General features: G+C 38.7%; 1 protein-coding gene across 4 annotated transcripts in view; it reads left to right on the top strand.

Annotated features, from left to right (window-relative positions):
- Positions 1-24,368, top strand: part of LOC129801966 (ecdysone-induced protein 75B, isoforms C/D) — an 85,620-nt gene extending 61,252 nt beyond the window's left edge. For 3 of the 4 annotated variants that reach the window (XM_055847467.1, XM_055847470.1, XM_055847469.1), the window contains exons 3-6: positions 9,533-9,677; positions 15,832-16,067; positions 20,844-21,917; positions 22,160-24,368. In XM_055847467.1, coding sequence (XP_055703442.1) covers positions 9,533-9,677; positions 15,832-16,067; positions 20,844-21,917; positions 22,160-22,834 — 2,130 coding nt within the window. In that variant the 3' untranslated portion in view covers positions 22,835-24,368. Of the gene's footprint in view, positions 1-8,062; positions 8,596-9,532; positions 9,678-15,831; positions 16,068-20,843; positions 21,918-22,159 lie in introns of those variants that run through there. The other variant, XM_055847468.1, reaches the window with a different exon arrangement.
- The last annotated feature ends 71 nt before the right edge of the window (positions 24,369-24,439 follow it).

The raw sequence follows: 24,439 nt of genomic DNA, 5'->3' as shown, positions 1-24,439 counted from the left end.
ATCTGCCTACATTTTTTTTTTAGCACAGAAGTCCGTCTGTTTTGTGGCAGAGTGGCGTGAGATGTGCTCAAAAGATGGAATGAGTAATAATGTAAAAGTGATGAATAGGAGTATTTGTGTGTTGGCTTTATTAGTTGGCTTTAAAATGATTCTTCCGCATTTTGTGCGACTCCTATTATGTTGTGTATGCTACAAGAAGTCATTGCACTGTGCGGTACTTTCGTTATTTCTCCAAATTGCCACGGAATGTGCCCCTCGCACGATTCCTGCCACTACATGGGTGTGTGGACTCTCTTGTGACGGCAGAGATCGAAAGAGAAATGTCCAAAAACTGCTCGTATCAATCGTATGCCGACGCCATTGATAGTCCCCCACGAATTCCGGACCCGTGTCGGCCGTTGACATCGCGCCGTATGAATCACGTGACGGATTAGCATTGCATAATCGACTACCTTTTGCATATTTAACGAAGAAAGAACAAACGTGACTCACTCCACAGCAATACGTGCTTTCGGGGACAGAAGCCCAGGAACAACCATAGTGGTGTCACCTGAGTTTGAATAATACCCTTCATATATGAAGGGTTAAAAACCAAACATGTAAAATCTAACAACGTTCTAAGTTCAATAAACCACTTCTAATTCAAAATCCTTTTGAAAATGTTTGGATTACGAACAGAATATGAAGACAATGATATCTTTTACAAAAAAAAAACTATTCTAACATCTTGGAAGTTTATCTAATTCAAACAATTATCAATTGGCACTATTTCCAAAAAAAAACTTTGCAAACAATATCCAGAAATGGTAAATGTTGTGTAAAACCACAAGATTCCGTGGAAAGAGGATTGAGTAATCGCGATGTTTGTTGAAAAACACGCGCGAAGCTGAGGTAAAGGTAGAAGAAAAAAAAAAAGAAAACAAGGGAAAGAAGTGAAGAATCTCAGTGTAAAATGCCACAAAATAGTGAAACATAATAAAAGTAACGGTGTCACGAGTGTCGCTGAATAATCTGTTTCGGAGAATTATTGAAATAATTTATTTATTACACAGTCACATTGTAGTATATTTACATATATTTTCAAGACACGGATTCCGTGGGGCCGTTGAACCCTCACATCATCCGCGTGGCCAATCGATGAACTAACATGACATGTATGTCATTCGCCTCCCCTGGAAATCTTCCTCTCCTTGTCGCACAACCCCTCTCTCTAATTCGCTGAAACTGGGGAGTATAGGGGAAGCAGTGTTTGGGGGTGAGAAAAGGTCAATGACCTAAGGGGAGGAATTTGTTTTCAATAGCATAGAAATATCGATTCACCCCATAACACAATTTTCTCGCAAAGGAATATTGTCACCCACTTTCCTTTTAAGTGGTCCTCCACAAAAAACGTCGTCATCTATATTTAGCTCATTTCTGTGGTTTGGGAAAACCTCTTTACATCTTTGTATCCATTATATTGTTTTAGATATTCAAAAGCTTATTCTTTAGCGAAAACCCAATCCTTGCCATTATTGATCTGAACTCTATAGTAAAAATACAAATTTTCTTGTTTTTGGATAACATAAAAACCCATTATCGATTTTTGAATTCAAATCTTAGATATGGGAATTGGATTCTTAATTTTTCAAAGAAAATTGCAGTTTTGATAATCCAATAAAAAAGATTATTAGAGAAAGTGTAAAGAATTTTTATACAACATACATTCAGCCAATTTAGAAGACATCTTTGGTTTTTATTAATATCAAAAACTCTTAAAATAGTGATCCTTAAGATTCTTTTCTAAGAACTAAACACTTTTCGGTTTAGCACGTTTTTTTTGGTTAAAACTAAAGTTGGATTTTTCATTAATTATCAATTTCAAGTTAAAGAAAATCTGTAGTGTTTGGATCCAGAAGAATTTATTTTGCCATCACTTTTAAATGAATCGACACAAATCGTTTTTAATCATCATAAAGCCTTATCACTAAACAAATATAACTTTTGTTTTTGACAAAAATCAATTAAATTTAGAAATTTTACTCATTAACTGCTTAATCCCTCAATTCTAAGATAAATCTTCAAATGTTTAATCTTTACATGAGACCTCAAAGCGTAAAAGTAGTAAACCTCACAATTATTCCTCCACAATTAACTCCTTTTAAATTTCTTTAATTTTAAAGGTGGTCGCGAGGATTTCTTCAACTTTTAATACAATTTTTTTTTAAAAGAGATTGAAATAGACAAAGTTAGACTTTAAGTTATAATAAGAAAACTTCAACACTTAATATTTATCTTAAAACTTTAATATCTATATCTTAGAATTGATAAGTAAATTTGACAAACCAATAAGCTTTAGGGGAAACTAAGGCACCACCAAATACGGGGTAGCACCAAACACTGAGATTTTTTAATCAGATATTCGACTTCAGAGGACAAGACTTATAGAAATTTATAGACGCTATAGGGATACTTGTTCACTGAAGAAATGATAGGGAAAGTCCTAGTAGTTTAGAAATAAAAATTAGTGTTTGGTGCTACCCCGTGTTTGGTGGTGTCCCAGTTTCCCCTACATCTTTTGATAGATAACTAAAACATATAACTCAATTTAGAAGTTCTGTTTAAAATCTGAAATTTAAAGCGAGAAACATCATTTTTTAAGCCTTTGGATGAAGCTCGAAAAACTTGAACATTATTCAAGATAAAATGTAAATATCAAGGTTTGTATTGCATATCAAATTAATTTCTGAAATTAATCTTTCGTTTGCCTTTTTTCCTTTTTGATTTAACAACTTTTTAGGGGTGTTTTTCATTTCAAAACCTGATTAAGATCTTGAGAATCATTTAAGCCCATAGTTACTGGCAAAATTTATGAATTTGTAATATTTAATGCGTCATTTAGCTTTTAATAAAAAGAGAAGCTATTTAATTTTGACATCTAAAATTTAAGTTAATTTTTTAAAGTTTTCTTTGCCTTAGAATTCTAGAGTAGGGGAAACTGGGACAGTAGTAAACATGGGGTAGTTTTAAACACTGCCATTTTTCAATTAGATATTGAACTTCAGAGGACGAGAACTATTTGATTTTATAAATACCATAGGGATCATTTTTAACTGGAGAAATGGTCGACTTAAATCCAAATGGAGTAGAAATAAAACTCAGTGTTTACGACTCCCCAATGTTTACTACTGCTCCAGTTTCCCATAATTCTCAAGTCTGAAATAAAACTTTAAGCTTAAAATATGCATGCACAAATTGAAGTGAAAGTTGAAAATGTATATTCGCCGATAAATAAACTTTATTTTCAAAATGGAAAAAATATATTTAAGACTTTAGGTTAAAGTGCAGCAAACTTCACAATATTATCTATTTCGGCGTTTTCAAAATTAATCCTATATAAAATATGTGCTAGATTTAAGGCTAGATGTCAAAATGGCTAAGTTTATCGAAAAACCAATCGCTAATCTGGCATTGTTGATTAAATCTGCTTTCTTTCAGTCAAGAATATAGAACTATTTATAGTCAGAAAGTAACATTACAGATAAAAGATCTATCAAACATTTCTAGAAGAAAACATGAAAAGACGACCTTTTCTTTCTTATTCGTAACATTAGCACATTTTTATGTTTGTGAGGCCCAATTTGCCCCCTGCGTGGAAAGAATTAACCGAAAAAAAAGAAGGCACACTCATTCACGTTCACGCGACTCGATCGCGTTTTTTCCGAGGTGCTCCCTTGAGTCACCTTGCTTGAATAATGGGCGAGCGCCTCCTCGCGGGGTTATTCACACTCGAAGTTCCCGTTGACGCGCGATTATCATCTGTTGCTTATGTCGTTCACCTCGCTCCATCTTATTTACACTTATTGAGGTATGGAGATCTTAGGATCTCTTCTATGGAAAAATATGTTACACTCTTTTCGGCTATGATTTATCCAAATTTTATTTAGCATTGAATTTGATAGTTGAATGCGACATTAGATGTTACGTAGTCCTTATTTAAGGTGTCTTACCAGAAACAAAGAATATCAATCCTTTTTTTTATGATTTTGCTGTTGGGGTTTTTTCTTCTTCAAAAAAAAAAATGTATTGTGTCAATTCTTGGTTGATTTAAAGACCATGCTGTTGTAGAGAGTATGTAATGATGGAAAATTGGCGCGCTGCAACTCTTTGTGTTGAATGAGCTGCAAATTTCGTCCAGGGGGTCATCGTCCGGATGCTTGGGTATTGTCTCTGTGAGCATCTTGAGTGTTTCGTCATGCGCAGTTATGATAATTGGCGCGAAATGTGTGGTTTGGCGCGAAAAAAGAGGGAGACGATGTGGTGTCGCTCGCGTCGAGTGCAGTGACCTCTCGCAGCGCCACGAGCGGTGGCCAGGGAGACCTCGGCAAAATATAGGTCACCTCTGTGCAACTTGTGTATGTGTGCGCCCGAAAAGCCACCAGGGGTCATTGCACCCTCACACACCAGCCAATATCTTTTTGCAATAATTTTTTTTCTGAAAATGATCACCTTTTCCTTACTTTCTGAAGATGTTTTCTTGGCTCCTTTGATGTGCTATGTGTGAGAAATATTTGGGGAAACAACACTACTACATGCGAAGAAAACCTCCCCCGAAATTTTGGAGTGACAGGTGACCCGACCTATTAACCGGTCATTGACACTTCTCGAAATGACGTCAATTGGGGTGGGATTTATCCCCAGGAGAGAAACTCCTATACATGTATTTGAAATTTGAACAATCTTTCTGCATTTCTCTGTGATTTCATCACGTTTTATGCGCTCTTTCTCAGAAATTTTTAATAGTGAAGTCACATGGATTAGCTTTATGATAGTTAGAATATTATTTGGCGGGAATTACCAGGAATTGAGTATCTGTGCCATAAGAATGTTGACAAAAAAAAGTGGTGGGTTTGATGAGTAATTGTAGAGTTACTGATATTGTAGCGCAAATTTGACCCAAATCTGAGGAGAATGACTAATTAATGGGTTTTTTTTTCATTTGCAATCTGGCCAAAATAGCGTCCCTTTTCAATTAGCCTTGTCATTAAATTACCATTTTGAAATTTGACAAGAACAAAAAAACTCCCTCATGAGTTCATTAACCGTTTGACTGAGCCTCTGGGTGAAATGAAAATGCCTTTACATAACACGGAAGCCAATGAAAGCGGTGCCACTTTTTCTTCATTGCTAGCTCAATCTTACACAGGCCATTGTGCAACAGCTTCAATTTCTCTCCGAAAATTTCCATGCTGGGTTGCGAAAGCCAGTATATATATATATTATTTTGTGTGGAGAGGACGGTGGGGTATAGTGTCACCAAATGGGGTGAGTGGATTGTCATGTGCCAATTTAAAGTTAAATCCATCGTACTCCTTCCTTCCCAATGACTCTATCTCATTCTTAAGCTAAATGAGAGCAGATGCAGGCATGTGCAGCCACTCAGTATGTATGAGTTGGATATGGAACACTTCGGTCATTCACCTTTTAGTGTCTCACTCGCACCTATCCCAGCACCCCTACGCACTCCCCACTTCCCGCCCGGGACGCAGGGGAGGCTTATGGTTCAACGTCCTCGTCCCGGAAATCGTACTGACGTCATCGCTCGCTGAAATCGGGTCAATGGGCGCCGAAGAAATTTTTTTTGGGGTATGAGAGAACAACCCCGATGCACCATTACGCGGGAAAATACTGTGCATCCTCTCAAGAGAATTTCCAATGAATATTCATTGTACTACTATACTACAGAAATAAACCAGAAATAGGTTTAATATAGGCAACACTGTCCAAATCAAAAATGAAATATTAAATTTTATCAGTAAAAAATCAAATTTGAAAAATTCAGATCTTTAAAGACAGTCATCGGGGTTTTGGAAAAAAATACAAAAAGAGTTTTTCATTTTTCCTGAAACCATCTTAAATGTTTATTATCATATAAATTAAATTAATATTTGGAAGATTTAATTTTTTTACTGACAAAAACTTAATATTTTAAGCATTTATTCTTATGTTTCGCGAAGTAGTGTAAGTCCCAACTTCAATTTTTCTTCTTAACTTTTTAAAATGTTTAATAACTTCTTTGTAAAATGGGTAATGAATGGCTTTTTTTTTTAAACTTGGCATTAACGAAAGTTTCATTATTTTAATTTTATTATAAATTGAAACACTAAGAAGTTTAAGCTTGTAATATCAAGTATTGGTAATCTTGAATCTATATACTTATGCCCTAGACACATTTACGACTTAAGCCGAGAGACGACTCAGTGGAAATGATGAAAATGCACTAAACCCATTATTTCTAATATAATTACGTTAAGCCGTCTGTCGGTTAATCCTCAGGTCTATCAAGGCCCTTATTGTGATTAAGCTTAAACTTAGTCATGAATAAAGCTCTCATATGTAATTCTCAATCTAACCTCTACTTGATAACCCATATCAACGTTACAAACCCTTCAATTTAAAGAAAAAGTTTGTAATGCTTTGCTTGTTTTGCAACTAATTGCAAGAGATCTTGCGATAATTTACAACTTTTCAGAGATCATGCTGAGTTCAATAAACCGCCACTAGAGGTAGCAAAAAAAAATAGCATTTTCATCGTATTTTAACATTGACAGACCCTTCATATAGAATATTCCAGACTCCAATTCTAATTCTAAGCAACCTCAATCTATTGATTCCCATGGAAGAGACAGGCCAATGACCAAAATGGGGAGGTGAACGAGCGGTAGTTCACGATTTTTCTAATCGCTGTAACGGTGCATCGAGACAACTTCTTACCAAATGCATTTAAGGAGGCGAAAGACAAAAAACCTCCGCGCGAATTTCCACCGCATTTCTCTCTCTTTCTCTCGCGATTGCACAATCACGCTGTGAGGGAATCCACGTAGAGAAGATGAAAAAAGAGCGCGAAATAGTAAGGCGAAAAAACAAAAGAAAGTCCACGTGAATGTATCCTACTCGCACCAGCATTGCGTCTCATTCTAGCCCGAGTAATTGCAACGCTGTGTGAATGGGACGGTGTGATATGTCCATCGCGATTCCTCTCACTTTCCTCACTCTCGACGATAAGGTTGTTGAACGGAAAGTAGGTCACGAGACACTAACACTTGTATAACTCCGAGGGCAAACTCTCGGTGCTCTTTTTCTCACAGCTCGGTCGTTGAACCTTCACGCATACATACATGTGGTACTGTGCCACAGGAACCCCCTCCATACGAAACCACTCGGGAGCGAAAGAGTGGGAGAGTGTGTGCGAAAAAGGGCGATTCACTCACACATAAAGTTGAAATGAGTAAAGTGAACGAAGTAGCCGATGAAAGATTGAGCAGCGCTACTGAAGTTTTCGTGCAATGTTTCAATATGGAGATTACTAGGGCACCAACAAGAAAACTTTGATTTGAAGATGCTAACACGATTTAAGAAATAATCTTGAAAACAAAGCTAAAATTAAACATTTCGTATTAACTTACGCGTATAACTTCATCTTAATCTTACACGTAGTATGCTTTACTAAGCTCCTTAATTAATAATTATCTTATAAGAGTGATAAAAAGGTTTCAAAAGTGATTGAAAAATTAAGTTAAATCCTTCTTAATCGATTAAAAATCGCCAAATTTCCCGGAAGTTAGGTCTTATCTACCTTGTCTATTGAATTCGTACAATATTTTTATAAATAGCACATTACGAAGAGTGGCAATGACATCTGTTAAGCTATACCAATAAATCTCACGTCACCATCAACGTATCTACAATGTGTATTTTTTTTTGTTTTTGTAAAAGAAAATCTAGAACAATGACTCTTTCCTTGATGTCGTGGGCAATTAACCTAGAAATCCAAATTACTTTCAGGCCAAAAGATGCTTACTCAGATATCTTATAGTCATCACAGAAATGTCAAATTCAATGATTAACCTTAAATTTTTTTTTGTTTGAAGAACTTTTATCTTGTGTGAAACTTTATAGTTTCTCTGAAAGTTTCAACGAAATAAATAGTATGCAATCATTCCGTTCACCAAAAGACCTTCGAATGTATGCGTTGCTTAATACTATCTTGTTGGCAGAGTGAGCAAGTGGTGTTCACGTCGCGACTCGTGTCATTTGCAAGTGAACCGTTGAGGCGCGCACAGCACGTTTTGTTGGACGCTCTGAAGTGAACTAGAGATCCAGTGATCGAGTGAGATGCTAGCATTGTGATAGTGCAGTGAGTGGGCAGTGATTGTGAGTTACCAAGCGAGTGACATGGGCTGTGCAATGCAGGAGATGGCGCCACAGACGAATGAGGACGAGAGGAAGGATAGTCTTAAGGACACCCATAGTGTTCTCGTCCAGATGCTGGAGGCAGCTCCTTTGGGGACACAAACTGCCAAACATCATCACTACAGAAAAAGACTAAAAGGAGTCCTAGGGACATCGGAATGTCCGTGGAAGAAAAGTCGAATTGGATGGAGGAGAGAGGCTGAGGAGACTAAGGATGAGTCACCAGAAAAAGAGCCACAACGTAGGGATTCTTCTGATAGTTCGGAAGGAGGACCCAGTGATTCGGGGTGCGACAGCGACTGCCCCGAGAGTCATAACATCACAGAACTCTGCAAAAAGTTCGACGAGAACTTGTCTGAAGATGTAGGTTTACTCTTTAATCCCTTTTACAATCTATATAAAAAATATAAACCCGATATTTTGTGAAATAATTAAAGGTTATCTCGAAAAAGCGATCCTAATTTTTGTTGGGAAGTTTTTTTTTTCTTATTTGGGTAATAGAAAGGATTAGTCAAGGCTCCAATACTTAAAAAATATATTCTAACTGTCTTTTAGAAATCTACAAAATTTACAGTGACGAACCTTTAAATTGAAAAAAAAAAAGATTCTCGTACAAACTTTCAAGACTCTGGCTAAACTCCGTTTTCATTCAACAAAGCTCTTTATAGTTCTAACAGCTAGTTAGAGTTCATTCACATCTAGCTTACATTACTTGCTCAATTCACAATTTTAGCATTGATTGAAAACTTGTTGAAAACACCAAAGTGCATTCACTCTATGCATTCTTTCAACTTTTTTTTTCTAACAACAATCACTCCTTAATTACAAACCAATAAATTGCTTGTGCTAGATTCTCGAATTTTCCAAGCATTGTTTAAGTATTGCAAATACAGTCTGCTAGATCTGTCACATTTAGCACAAATCCATATCGAAAAGCTTATACCATTTTAATATACTATTATCGTGTTTTTTTCAATTGATTTTTCTCATTCTCGAAAACACGCGCTTACATTGTTTTTCAATGGAGAATTCCATTAAATTGATTTTTTTTTCAACTTACAATATCTGCGTGTCTGACGTCATTTTGACAGTTCATTTCGCGCAAAAATCGTCAGAAAAGCCCATTTTCTACTGAATATTTTGGTGGATAAAAATAGGAGAAATGGCGTCCAGTCTCCCACTTCTTTTTTTTTATATTCAAACTGATGTAATATATTTTATTTGTTTTATTATTCGCGCAGTGCGCTCAAAAATGAAAGTTGGAGACTTTTTTTGTGAAAGTATGATTATTTGGTTGCAGGGCTTCTTTCGGCGATCGATCCAGCAGAAGATCCAGTATCGGCCATGCACAAAAAATCAGCAGTGCAGCATTCTGCGGATCAATCGCAACAGATGTCAGTATTGTCGGCTGAAGAAATGCATCGCTGTTGGAATGAGCAGAGATGGTGAGTCCTTTTTGCACTATATATTGGGATATAACAAGTACAATTTTTGAGGTTATGCAGTCCTAATTGAATCATTTGGCGCGTTCTCTGAAAGTTTGAGATTGGTTTCTAGAAAATTCTAAATGTATTTCTGCCCATTTTCAATCTGTTTCTCTATCACTATCGTTAAAAACGAAATTTCATGAAAATTTTCTAGGCTATGTGATTCACTGTGATCCTTTTTTTTTTGTTGGAAAAACAGTTCAATTTGTATTTAGATCTCATAAATGTTGGGTTTTACTGGTTTCTTGTGCTAAAAAAAAAATGCTTGATGATTGCTCCAAAAAACTCCTCTCTCTGCGAAAATATTGTTCACATCGAGGCATAAAATAAATGAGATTATCTATTTAAAATTCACTTTCAACCTCAATCAAATCGAATGAGTAAAAACAGCGATTGTGCTTTATCAGTGCATTCAATTCAACATAGGAGTTTCATTTTCTGGTCAATTTGTTTGCGTTTCGCTGAGAAATAATTGAGGTGATTTTCTGAAATATTTCATAGGAGATTTTAATGTGGGACTTTTGGGGGTAACTGGCCTAGGATGTGTCATGCGTTTCTAATCGAGTATCCTTATGATGTCGTCTACTGGGTTACTGTCTGTCTTGTTCAGTGGTATGAGTGTGAGGGAGATGGAGATAGGTGTGACGTGGGAAGGGATATTTGGCATCTCAGTTACTCTAATACAAAATGACCAGTGCATTTCACTCGCACCTCCCACTCTGCATCGTTCACCCAGTAGGAAAGACGTATGCAGTCGGCGAGTGTGCGCAATAGAAAGTGATCGTGCCTCGAAGTTGGAGTTCAGTGACCGGCCAAGTAGGTCACAGTGGTTGAACTCTATTTGGGACACCATCCATGGAATATTCGTGCAGTGAGATTCGACGTCGCCTTTGTCTCTCTCGCCAAATGGAATTTGAGATAATTTCCCTCCCAGCACCAAACACCTCGTTATGCAATGGCGATGGGCATTTCGACAACGACACTCGATTCACTTCTTTCGCGCGCGCGAATAATCGCCATTTTATCTCTCACTCATGCCTGCTTTTTTTTCAGTTCAATGTCTATCGGAGAGTGGGCACAGAAAACGCACAAATTAAAATCAAAAGTATTGCGTAAAGTTGAAGAAACTTATATACGACACAGTAATTATTTCAAGGAGAGAAGACGCACACTCTTTCGATGTTCAATTAGGTCCAGTAGCGATAGAATTTCGGACGAGTGAAATGAATGAGAAAAAAAAAATTAAAATTTTTTCGAACAATTGTTAATAATTTCAGATATTTTGATAGACATTTGCTTAACCATTCTGAAATTATTAAATTGAGTAACAGGATTTTGATTATAAATTTCAAAAATTTTATTATTTATTACAATGATATTGAATCTGCGATTGAGATCAGTAATTTTGCTTATGATTTTGATTTCAGAATTTGTAGAAATCATTGTCATTTCTTATTTTAATTTTTTTAGGCCTTATATGAATATTTAGTAAGATTTGGGGTCAATTCTTGCGAAATGATAAGATTATGAAGCACTATTGAAGAAAAAAAAATCTATAAAATGAGACTAATAAAAAAAATTCATAAATAAAATCTTAATTTTTGACTGTAATAATAAGAATTTTACATGCTTTTCTGTAGACATTCTGCGGATATATCCCATGTCCTTTCCTTTGAAGGTAGTCAAAATCGCGCGAAATAGAGTTCCTGCTATGAAAAAGATCCCTCTCAACGAATAGAGTAATTGAATTAATATCACTTAGCATTTGCTCCGTTTACTCGCTCTATATCGGACTTTTGGTACGGCTGTAAAATTGCGTTTGCGTTTCCAAGTCACTGACATGCAATTGGGTCATGCACGGTCGTTCACACTGACTATTTCCCCATCGCCTCGCGAGCCATATATTGCATCGAGGTGGCGTTTGAGTGTTTGTGAGAGAGAAGGCAACAACTACAAGTACTCGTGCTTTGACACATTTTTGCGCTATGGCTGTCAGAAGAGGTTGTAAGTGCGAAAGAGAGAGGAAGAGAAGTAGACTTGAGAGTTGGTAGGACAGAATGAAAAGAAAAAAAAAACAAGCAAAGCAGTGTGCAATTTTTGCACCAAATCGCTGTGTCTCACAGCACACTATCTCACTTGCACTCACTCGGCACGTTTTGAACGCGATTGATGACCAAATTGAGGTTATGTTGCGCAACATGGGTTGCTTTTTGACTCGCTACAGCAGCTCCCTCAAAAGAGAGAAGAAAAAAAAAAGACACTTTTGGAGATGGTGAGATGCCCAATTGGTCAATCGTCGAGGAAAGTGGAATTATGCCTTTCGGGCGGGAAATCCCAGGAATAGCCAATTGTGTGCAATAGATCAGAAGCGGGATGGAGATAGCAAGTGAACCGTAGAAATGGCGCCATCTGCCTCCAAATTGAGACCATGGGAGCTCAACGCAATTTATCGTTTGTCTCTCTATGCATTTCGTAACAATACTCGATTGAAAAATTTCACCCAACCTGGCTTGAAGAAGGAAAATAATAAAAAAAAACATCACGTTTCTGAATTAGAAAATATCTTCCGGAGAAAGTTGACGATATTGTGGATTAATGTTTGTTTTCACTACTGCGACTGCATTTTTCGTCCAAATCGATTGCATGAGTAGAAAGTTTTATCATCTCTGCAAAAATTTCTCTTTTCCGCATTTCTCTCTCGTTTCAACTTCTGTTTTTTTCTCCCTTATATTTCCATTCATTGCACCGCAATTGACTTGCCTTTTTTTTCATTGAAAAAAAAAGATAGCAAAAAAGTCCTCTAATACAAATCCTTCTCTGGATTTTGAGGTATGCAAGAAATCGCTTTGGCGCCGCAATCGGGCGCGAGGTAAGTGAAAGTTGTAAATTGAGCGATAGAAGGCGAGTCAGTGACCGATCGAGGTGAGGTTATGTGACGCGGTGATTGAATGTTGCAACAGAGCACTCTGGTCTCACATTTTCTCAATTCTCTTGCGAATGGAACCCTTTTTGTGCACACTTTTTTGCAATTAGCCCGAGATGGTGTCAACATGAGTGGGATTTTTGGGACAGAAAATTCGTTTTCTTTGCAATTTTGTCTATAGTTTTGACTTCCACTATGCCTCCTTAGACCGTATGGAAGAAATTAATTGGTTTACAAAACATCATTTTAGGTTTTGCTATAAAGTTGGGGTTATTGTCATCAACAATCTTTACCTGCGTTGGAATGTTGTTGAAATTTCTAATTAAAAAAAAAAAGATATTTAGGGACTATTGTCAGACATGTCGGCAGAATGTCGACACATAGGCCAATATACTCCTCTCTCCCGGAGGAGAAATTTACTGGGGAAACCCTTCCACAATGCGTCGTCCTTTTGCGCCATCGCGACATATCCCTCCATGTTAGGGGAAACATCTCATCAATTTTCCCTCAAATTCTCCTCCCTCAAATCACCCAACAGCTTTTTCAAGTGATGAGACAATTAATTTATACTGCGAAAAATGCGTGCGTGCGGAGTTGCCTAACCTCTCAGGCGTTTTATTTGCGCGCAAAGTTTAAATTCTTCTTTTTCCACAAAGCTTTGCAGCAGTATCTCAATACACTATCGCGTCTATTTTCGTCCAAATTGAGACACAATGGACGACGCGCTACATGGGAGCAAATACCGAGGGGTGACTCAAGGTTGATGCTCAAGGGCACTTTTGGGTGGAATTTTCGGGGGTTGTACTGGGAGGTAGAGATAAAAGGTATGGCGCGTAAAGTCTTAGGGGTTCAAGGACAGAGGGAAATTGCCTTTTCTACGCATGTCAATCACCCCTGTCTGCTCAGTCTCAGTGTGTGGAGTCTCCCCACCACATAGTACAGTTACCCGGCGGGCGGCGTTGCGGCCGCCCAACGGTTCTTCGACATTCAGACCGATTTCCACGGCAGTCGTGTTGAAGCCACACGAGAGATCGCATCGGTTCGAAGTGCTGTCTCAGTTCGCAACCGTTACAAGTCTTTCGCGAAATAAAGCGTGCAAAACACGGTGATTTCTCAACATTTATACCTGTGGATATATTGGTGATTTGTGTGCTAACTTCCATAGGATTATCCCACTACTGCTTGACATATGGATTACAATTAAAAAGTGATTGAAGGATCAAAGTTAATATTTGTGCAGAAATCACAGAGAATTTCCACTAGAAAAAAGGAAAATATATATTTAAAAAAAATTGTAATTGTGAAGAAGGAAGAAAATTCCTCCCAATGTGCTCAATTGTGATTGTTATAACCAAACTCGTGATTAATTTACGTGGATTACAGTGCTAAAAACAAAAACCTGGATAAAGGAATAAAGTTGAAGGATATTTGGCCCACGAATAGATTCCGAGTCACAATGAGTGAAGAGTTGCCAATTCTCAAGGGGATACTAAAGGGGAATGTCTCTTATCACAATGCACGTAGGTTCAAATTTTTTCTTGTTGTTATTGCTTTAATTGCCATTAATCCGGGACATGCGAGTGAAAATGTGAAAAAGTCTGTGTCTATTGTTGACGAAACTCTCACCTTCACTTGAGACCACTTTTGTCGAGAAAGTAACACACTTTTCGTTTCGCGCGCCTTACTTTTACCTCAATACACGATATCTATACAGATGTACTGACTTTTCTTAGTTAGGATTAAAAAAAAATATTTGTCCTAAAATGTGAGGTTAAACATTCTGATTTTATTCTACTTAACCTAACATTTTTTTTGTCAAAGGACATATCTGGGGATATTCGTCAGAATTGTCCAATATCTGAATGATCCTGCGCCCTAAGCATCACACTATCTCAGTCTTGCTCATTTGAATGAAAGTGAGAGAAAGGCTCGTCCCCTCCCTGTCTCTTCCATTTTGAATACAATAGTCGCGTTGGCGGGAAACGATCGCATTGTCATTTAGGCTTTCTCTTTTCTCTCTTTTCAACGCACAATTATTCATGCCGTCACATTTTTCGCCATAAGCGAAAGTTTTACGCCTGAGAAATTGGGCTAAATTGTGCTTCATGGACGGTTTTTTTTTTACGGCGGAAGAAAGTAGATGGCTGCCATGCTTGTCTAGGACTACACTAATTGTATTGGTTGTCGAGCTGTCGATGTAGGGGGAAGCCATGTCAACTACACTCAGTCCCGGCATTATGCACATTTTCAGGACCAAAAAAAACGCGCGAAATGGCATTATGCATCGAGAAAATTTGCATAACCGCAGGGGCTTTCTTTTGAATAAATCGGCCGTAGAACGAATTTCGTGCTGAGTAAAAGTAGTTCAAACAAAAAGATTCAATTGTTTAATAGAAATGCATTAACAAATAGTACTCTTTGGCCAGAGTTCTTCAATAAATGGTTAGAATATTTAAAAAATTTACCTTAATAAAAGAAATTAAAGTTTTATTCTGAAAAAGTAGCAAAATGTTTTCAAATGTCCCGCGTCGCAAAATAGTATACATTCAGGCGTATTTAAAAAGTGAGTTCATAAATTGACTCCCAAGGGTAGGCAAACTTGCATAATTGTATGTGCATAATTCCGTCAGGTGCATAATCCCGAACGACTTAATGCCGGGACTGAGTGTAGATTGACTTGAAAATTCATCCATAATGAGAATTGAAAGGTATATTCCACAAATAAATATCAACTATTTTGGCGTTTCTGTCTGTTACATTGAGCCTTCTTGTACATTTTCAAATTCAAAGTGAACCCTATATTGGATGATTTTCACTGAAGAATATACACATTTGTTTACAATTTCTCAAGTTTTCCTCGAATTTTCCGCAATGTACCCTCCAAAATGAGTGACGGAAAACTTTTCGATTTCCCTCGATTTCTCTCCCTCGGATGATCCATATTGAAGGCCAAAAGAGAGTGTCTGGGAGTGTTGCGGTTGGCCGCAGAAGGCTCTTGATGGCCCCGAAAGTGATGAATGGGTGGCAATTGGTCGCCATGTGGAGAGGCTCAAAGTGGGCCACGCGCCCTGTGACACCTCCATCTGCCAGAATGCACCTGGCGTCCTCAATTGTCCCTCAGCGCGTGTGCATTCACCTGATCGCCCTCACTAAGCATACCTTTTTTTTTGTCTTTCTTTGTACTTATAGCCGTGAGGTTCGGGCGGGTACCGAAGCGCGAGAAGGCGCGTATCCTCGCGGCGATGCAACAAAGCACGCAAAATAGAGGCCAACAGAGGGCGCTGGCTAGTGAGTTAGATGATCAACCAAGGCTCCTAGCGGCTGTCCTGCGGGCTCATATGGACACGTGCGAGTTCACAAAGGACAAAGTAGCAGCGATGCGTCAAAGGGCAAGAGAATGTCCCTCCTACTCTATGCCAACGCTGGTAAGTGATAGTTTTACTATGATTTTGACGTTGGTGACACATATCTTGAGTGTTGGTTGCTAGGTCCCATAATGCTAACGCTTACATAAAATTGGTTCCCAAATACAGTTTTCTTAATAGTTAAACTTGGAAATTATTCAAACATGTGTCATCAAGAATAAATGGATATTTCCAATATATAGAGCACAATTTAACCCCAAATGACCCCTCAAAAAGTGTTTCCAAAATTATGAATGGGCATTTTTTAATTTGTTTTCCGTCATAGGAATACCTTATAAAAAAACAACGGATTGCAAACAACCTATATTTATTAGAAAATTTCCCATCATGTGAATAATAATCTCGTCATTATCAATCAATCGCTCGCACAACTCCAACTCTGCTTCTCAACACTCTGACATTTTCTCAGTGATCTCGAAATTGCAAATTTAAACTTCCGCAATCACCGACACGAAGGTCAAAATGCGCTCAAATGTTTCTCTCTCTCTATGTTTTCCTCAGTCTCAAAACAACAGTTTTTTTTATTATTATTCCTCATTCTGAGAGAAAGTATCCAAATTAGCAATCCCTTTTGTGAAGGAGATGACCTGTCCTGAATTTGGGGTTATATGAATTCTTTTTGCGAGCAAATAAGGAAATCGTGTGACGGCAGTGCGTGTTTTTTTGTCGTCTTCAAAGAGCAAATATCAGACGAATCACGCGGATGATGAAAAAAAAAGCCATTCGAATATCGCACACATTGGCAAAAGTTTTCGCGTAGAAAAAAAAAGGCGCGCACACAAAAGATCGCGCACTTCTATCAGCCAAGGTTGAAAAATAGCGACAAGGTCGTTTCGCATTAAATTCTAAAGTGTTTTGGGAAGGGGTGGGGGTGGGTTGACAATTTATCGGATAATATTCCAATTTTGCAAATTTGGAGGGGGGTGATGGAGTGGGGGTAAATGTCAGTTATGAATTTGATGAACTCCTTCAGGATGAATACACGGAAGCGTCTCCTAGAAGCTCTTGACCTTCATTCCCGCTTGAGAATGTGTCTCTGGTGCGACTATCGCACTCTAGCACAATAGCATGGGCTGGTGTTCGAGCAAGATGGAAAATCGCTTCCTCGAGTGACGTCAGTGGGAAAAAGTCAGGCATGGAGGGGGGGAGACTCACTTGGTATACGAAATGCGATCTGAGAGCCACGTGGGCGGCGTTTTGTGTTTCCAAGTCCGGTCGATTTGTTATCGCGCTCACACACACACGCCACCTGTGTGCTGCGGAATTAATCGTCGCGACCTTGAATTGTCAAAGTCAGCGTCATGACACCACGTTCGTCCGATAGTAACATTGCCGACAACCCAATGTGGCCGGGAATTTGCGGGAAATTCGCAAAGAAATCATCATAATTTTTAGTGTTATATACTTTACGTTTACATGGTACAGAAGAAGCTAATAAAAAAAATCTTTTAAAAGACATTATTGGAGTTTGTAGCGCTAAAAGAGCAATATGAGACATGGCGTGTGAGAAAAAAAAATGCCGAAAGAATTTCTGAAATAAACGGCAAATGGTGTCTTTATTTATCGCAAGAGTCATAGCCTTCTTAGAGCTGGGGTTTAACCACATCACTTAATCTTTGTGATTTTGTATTTGATCAGAATTTTGAGAATTGGGGTTTTCAATAATTTGTTGAACTAATATAAAATCAGCATGACTAAGTTAGGTTATGGAAGATTGCAGATTCAAACAAACTGCTGTTTTAGGTTTAGTTTTTTTTAATTGAAGAAGCATTCTCAGGATTTTTTGCACTATCAATGTGACTTATAACTGTTTTATGAGAATTCCACTGAAAAATGTCTTCTTGGTCAGAAAAAGCTCAGCTTGAACTTGAAGTGTTAATTAATCTCTCGCGCCCAATCATTTCCGTCAACTTGTGACGCAATGCCTAATATCACCAGAAATTTTTGAGTATGGGACAGCCTTGAGAGCGGTCGTCGGAGCGACAGGGGACGCGTCTGTTGGCGGAGATGTTTGGGGGGGCTTTTTGTGGAGGCGTTTTTTAAGGGGTATCAATGTGGGTGTTGAGCGACATTTCGCACATCGGATCGATACCATGTCGTGCGATGAGAGTCGCTCATTGAGTCCGAAGCGTCAAGGTCGACGAACTGGGTTCAAGGTTCGTTCTCTCTCTCATTCTCTTGGGAGATTGAGAGAAAATCCACCCCAAAATGCGCCATTAAGAAAGAAGCAAATAGAGAAATGGCGCCAAAATGCACCACGTGGCTCTTTTGTGTTTCCGGTGGGAAATTGAATTGATATATTTTTTTTTAAAAGTAAAAACGAGTAAGAATAATATTGTTTCCAGGAGCAGTTTTGAGGTCACACCAATGATAGATATTTCGTTCGTCTTTTTATATTTAAATTATTCAGTCTCGACGAATATTTTTAGCCTTCAATCGAGGTGCGAGAGCCCAGATGGGGCATTTTTGACTGAATTGACTCAATTCTCTGGTGTGTGTGTGTGTAAAAAATTCTTAGAATTGAGGGGATTGTAGACAGAAAGAGAGTAGAAAAAATGTATAAGTTTGCAATAAGTCTCCAAAAAGTAAATGATAGGCGACGTAGTTTTGACGCCATTCTGACAGGACTAAATTCAAAATTGACATATTGGTTAATCAAATGATCAATGCAAACAACCTTTTGATAAGCTTCTATACAAATATTTGTTTAAATTTTTGGGCATACAAAAACACCGATAAACCCATCCCTCGGATGAGACATAATTTTTCACGCGAAATTTGTTGGCAAAAAAAGGTGTCCAGAACTAGCAAAAAAAAAAAATAAAAAAAACGCCTGACATTGAAAATATTTTGCGTGTGTTCTCGGAGAAGTCAAGCAAAGTGACGCAATCACCAATCGTGGCGATTTGCACCAATATTGACTCACACGCGGCTCAACAATTCCGCTATGATGAACTTGAAAGAATTGAGACGACAAAAAAAAAATGTCGCGCAAAACGGGAAGTGTGTATGGGTAAAGGCTCCATTTCGCGATTTTGGCGGACGAGTTATATTACAAATGAAGAGAAGAATAAAGAAGAAGAAAAGGTACTCTCAGTAGGTCAGTCTTTGTCTCCTTCAAGGTTTTTTATGACCGAATGCAGAGGTGTCTGCTGCGTGAAAGTGACAGAAGGAAGTCATAGTTGCAGCTCTAAACATGTTTCCGCATAAACTGGCTGCTTGGTGGTTTTCCTCGCCAATCTACTTAAGGCGGTATTTAGCGTCAATGCCACGGCGTTAAACAATTATTCACAGTTAGAGGGAGCGTCAAATAATATATTGTTGATGTTTCAGTCAAAATATACCATGACATTGGAGATTTTTTTCAAAATATTAAAATGATATCTTCTAGGGTGTTTATTTTGTAGTGTAATAACATTATGCAGAGGAGCAACTTTGATACCTCTCAAGGGTTTTACGTAGACAGTAGAATGTTTGGCATGTCATTCTGTAGAATGCCTTTGATATGACGTATTCATTATTCAGACTGAAGCACATCAATTCCGAATGAAGAAAACGTAGAAGTGAGACTTCTATCAAGGCGTACAGCTTACTTGATAGTTGTTAGCCCAGTTCAACGCAGAATTCATCTATGCTAGGTCCTTCACTGACATTATCCTTCCTAACCCTCATCGCTAAATGCGTTCACTATATTACTATTTGTTGTGGCTTTACCTTAGGGAAAGAAGAGGAATATGATTATTCTATCCAACGTTATCGCCGAAGTGGATAATTGTTGTAGTTGGTCGTATCTAGTAAAACCAAACACAAATATTACTTTATTTTAGATCGTACTTCAACTTTTTATTATAACAAATGACTATTTCGACGGTTCCATTCCATACTATGCTATCTCAGAATGACAACTTTTCAGGAGAGCCATTTGAAGTTGGCGATTTCCTATGCTGCCCGTGTAAATTTTTTTCGAAAGTCTCAAATATCTCGTTACCCGAACATCGGATGACCACCAAATTTTCAAAAGTTATAGATCTCGGTCTCAGGAACAACATATCTCTCGGAGTAATATAAAGCTAAGTCTAAGAAGGCTTCTTAGGCTAAGAATTACAGAGCGTCTGAATCGATTGAAGAACAAAGATAGAATGAATAAATCATGGCGGCCACTGGCAAGAGAATTATTTTAGGGGTGCCAGTAGTGTCAGTGGTGGCGCCCTCTAACACTATTGCCATAGTGAACTTTAGTCACCGTGCATCATTTACTCCAACGTAGTTGGAAAATTCGTAGTCCCATTCCCAGCAACGAAAGTTCGTGGTTGGTACCACAGTACAAGAATACCTGAACAACTACCAGTCACCTTATGGGAATTTAACATAGCGTAGCGTGACCCTTTGTGACTACTAGTCAATGTACAATCAGTGGCGCTAGAGCGGTGGCCACCGGTCTGAACTAGAAGAAGTTTATCATGCGTGGCCATCGCGCTCCGAACAAATTAGGAATCTTTTCGTTGCTGGGTTCTTATTGCGGTAACCTTGTTTCAACTCTCTTGCTAGGACCAGTTTCTTCGTTATCCTTGCGTTATCCCTTGGCAGTTATCGATATAGACACGGAGAAAGACGTCAAAGAACAGACGTTCGCTCCATAATGAATAAGCTGCTAAATAACAATACCGCAATGCGATGTACCCTTGCATAGTTTGCATCCTCTGTGCTCTATGGAATAATCCTAAGATTTAGAACGCAGACCTCTATCTTGCATCTGACCCACCATCTTTATTTCAGGCCTGTCCGCTCAATCCAGCCCCTGAACTCCAGTCTGAACAGGAGTTCTCCCAGCGCTTCGCTCATGTCATTCGTGGTGTCATTGACTTTGCAGGAATGATTCCTGGTTTTCAGTTGCTCACGCAAGATGACAAATTTACACTTCTGAAGGCGGGTCTATTTGATGCCCTCTTTGTACGTTTGATCTGTATGTTCGACAGCTCCATCAACAGTATCATTTGCCTCAATGGACAGGTGATGCGTCGTGACGCCATCCAGAATGGGGCGAATGCTCGCTTCCTTGTTGACAGTACATTCAATTTTGCTGAGAGAATGAACTCAATGCAATTGACAGATGCAGAAATTGGTCTGTTCTGTGCGATAGTTCTTATTACACCTGATAGGCCTGGATTGAGGAATGTTGAGCTAATTGAGAAGATGTACACGAGATTGAAGGGTTGTCTGCAAACAGTCATTTCCCAGAAGCGTCCAGATCAGCCAGAATTTATGGCTGAACTATTGAAGACACTCCCTGATCTAAGGACACTGAGTACACTGCATACTGAGAAGCTTGTGGTGTTCAGAACAGAGCACAAAGAGCTGCTGCGACAGCAGATGTGGTCAATGGAGGAGGAGGCTAGCAAAAGTCCCGGTAGTTCGTGGGGTTGCGATAATAGTGAAGATGTAGCCAAGAGCCCTATGGGTTCAGTGTCCAGTACAGAGTCCGGTGACACAAATTCAGAATATAGCCAGAGTCTATCAACCACCGCACCCTTGTTAGCGGCAACACTGTCTGGATGTCCAATGCGATATCGGGCAAATTCTGGATCTTCAGAAGATGATCTCGTGGGCACTGCCCACCTTCAGCAAAATGGCCTCACAATTACACCAGTTGTACGGTCAACGGGGCACATACGGTACAGGAAACTGGATAGCCCTACGGACTCTGGCATTGAGTCTGGGAACGAGAAGGCGGACCATAAGGCGAGCAGTGGATCAAGTTGCTCGTCACCCAGATCGTCAGTTGAAGATGCGGCTGATGAGAAGAAATACATGCCAGTGGAAGATATGCCCGTCCTCAAAAGGGTCCTTCAGGTAAGGATCAAGCTTCATTGTTCTTTATTTAACCATCACCTTTCATTCGGCCAAATATGCGATTTTCGAAGTAATACTGAGATTTTGTTCGTTTTGTTGAATGAATTCGAAATTAACTCCGAAAAAATAGTTAGTTTTCTTCAAAGTCTTTTCGCCGCCGTTGAAACTTTTGATAACATATTGGAGGTTTTCTGAACTTGGACACCTTAAATTCCTGACAAATGGTCCTTTCTTTGTTATAGGCTCCGCCGCTGTATGACACAAATTCGCTGATGGATGAGGCTTATAAGCCGCACAAGAAGTTCCGGGCGATGCGTCAGAAAGATGCTGAGGCATCGGAGGCAGAACCAGTGCAGCAATCCCAGTTGCAGATGCATTTAACGCGACCCGCCCACCAGTCTTCCCTCTCGAGTACGCATTCCGTGCTGGCCAAGTCGCTGATGGAGGAACCACGTATGACGCCAGAGCAGATGAAGCGCACTGACATCATCCACAATTACATTAAGCGGGAATCGGCAGCTGAGGCTGCCTACCGCAGTCCCCACCATCCGGGCGGTCTGTTGGTATGCAGTCCGGCCTCAGCACCGTCGGCCTGTCCCTATCCCGCCTCTAGGTGGCCAGTGATAACGACAGCGCGACAACAAACGCCATCACCCAGCGATCCACATCACTACTTCCAGTCGCCTCACTCCACGTCCACCTCACCGCCGGGTCCGTCACCCTCATCTAGCTCCTCGTCCGCCTCACCGCGGCTCATTGAGCTGCAGGTGGACATTGCTGATCCGCAGCAGCCACTCAATCTCTCCAAGAAATCACCTACGCCGCCACCAGCCGCTATGCGTGCACCCCTAATTGCCCAGGCGGTAAGTGCCCCAGCTCCCGCCGCTCCCGCCCACAAACTCCTCCTCGAGGCATAAGGCCCCGCCCCCCCGCCACGACACAAATCCTCTGTGTCGCCAAGATCTCGTCCTCCATCATCCGCCGGCGGACACTAGGCATATTTTTCTGTGGACTTGGGTTTCGAACACACTTTCGAAGATTGGGGTAAGTCGAAATTTCCCAACATTGGGGTTATGTGCAATATTTGAGGTTAAAAAAAAATGAGACACCCTGCCGAAATTCTAACACATTTGGTGCTCCAAAATGCTTCATCTTCGAAAGTATAATTTCGAGAAAAAAAAACACAAACTCAAATTTGTAAAAGAGATCAACAAAGTTGCTTTGAGGGAAAAGACGGTTCAAAATTTGACATTTGAGAATGATATTTTGAGTCTGAATAGAAAAAAAAAACATTCGAAAAATTGACTTCAAGTCAATTTTATGGAAAACATCGAAACCAAATATCGACTTTCAAAGTCACAGAAATTTCGTTCTTCATTCTCAAGTCTTTTCGAAGATATTTTTCGAAATTATTCCATTGGAAGTGTCTTTCGAAATTTGACCCATTCCCCTGAGCTATATTTGGCTGAACTCGAATATTTGGAAGTGCATTCGTCAACATCGAATGTCGAAATTATTGGTCACATCGAAACTTGAGGGGAAAATGTGTCTAATGTGCGAAAAACTGCTCAGCTTCGGCGAGAAGCGTTATGTACACTGTAAAAAGAAAATTTGTAATCACTTCGAGAGAATTTAGTGGATTTTTCTCCCATTTTCCGGGGGATTATCACTCCCCACCAAATGACACTCTCTCTAAGGCCCACATTCTCTCGAAAACAAAAATACAAAAATAATGAAAAAAAATGGTGGAGTATTGAAAACCAAATAATTTATTCGTATTTGTATGATAAGAGTTCTGAGAGTAACAAAAAAAAAACAAGTAAGAGAGAAATATTTAAAAGAGAAAAAAAAAACACAAAAAAATCACTTTTATCAATAAAGAACAATTTCCTTCTCAGAAATGCCAGAAATCAATTAAGTAAAAAAAGAAACAGGATTTTACGTAATAAAAAAGAAATTGTAGAAAGAATCAGTGTATTTGAAGAATGTTTTTCTTCTTTTTTTTTCGAAGAAAGAAATAATTGAGATGCTGAAGACATTTTGTGGGTTATACATTTTTTTTTTCGTAGAGGACTTGTAGTGTGAGATAAACAATTAAATATAAAAGAAAAAAAAATTAGATGGAAGAATTAAAGAAAACAAAAAAAAATATTTAAATGAAAAATACATTAAAAAATCAACTGTGTAAATGTGTTTAGAGTGCATGTTTTCAATTATATCCCATTGTAGAAAGTTAAGAAATAAAAGTATATTTTAGGATTTGAAAAGATTGAGGTTATGTGAAACCATCTTGAATTTTCAGAGTCACTGAAGATTTGAGGTTAGATGCGATAGAAGCATGATGAGGTGTTTTAAAATGAATATATCCATATTGCATTACAATTAAAAGTGGAAGAAGAAGAAAAAGGAAAGAGAAAAAAAAACATAAAAAAATAGTAATTATTCTATAAATCTATTAATAGCGTAAAAAAAACATTTTAAAGATATTTAAACAAAAAAAAGTGATTTCTCAGACAATTACA

This window comes from Phlebotomus papatasi, chromosome 2 (assembly GCF_024763615.1).
Source record: "Phlebotomus papatasi isolate M1 chromosome 2, Ppap_2.1, whole genome shotgun sequence".
Classification (NCBI taxonomy): domain Eukaryota; kingdom Metazoa; phylum Arthropoda; class Insecta; order Diptera; family Psychodidae; genus Phlebotomus; species Phlebotomus papatasi.
The sequence above is the reverse complement of the archived record's forward strand: the minus strand, read 5'-3'. Positions and strand labels throughout refer to the sequence as shown.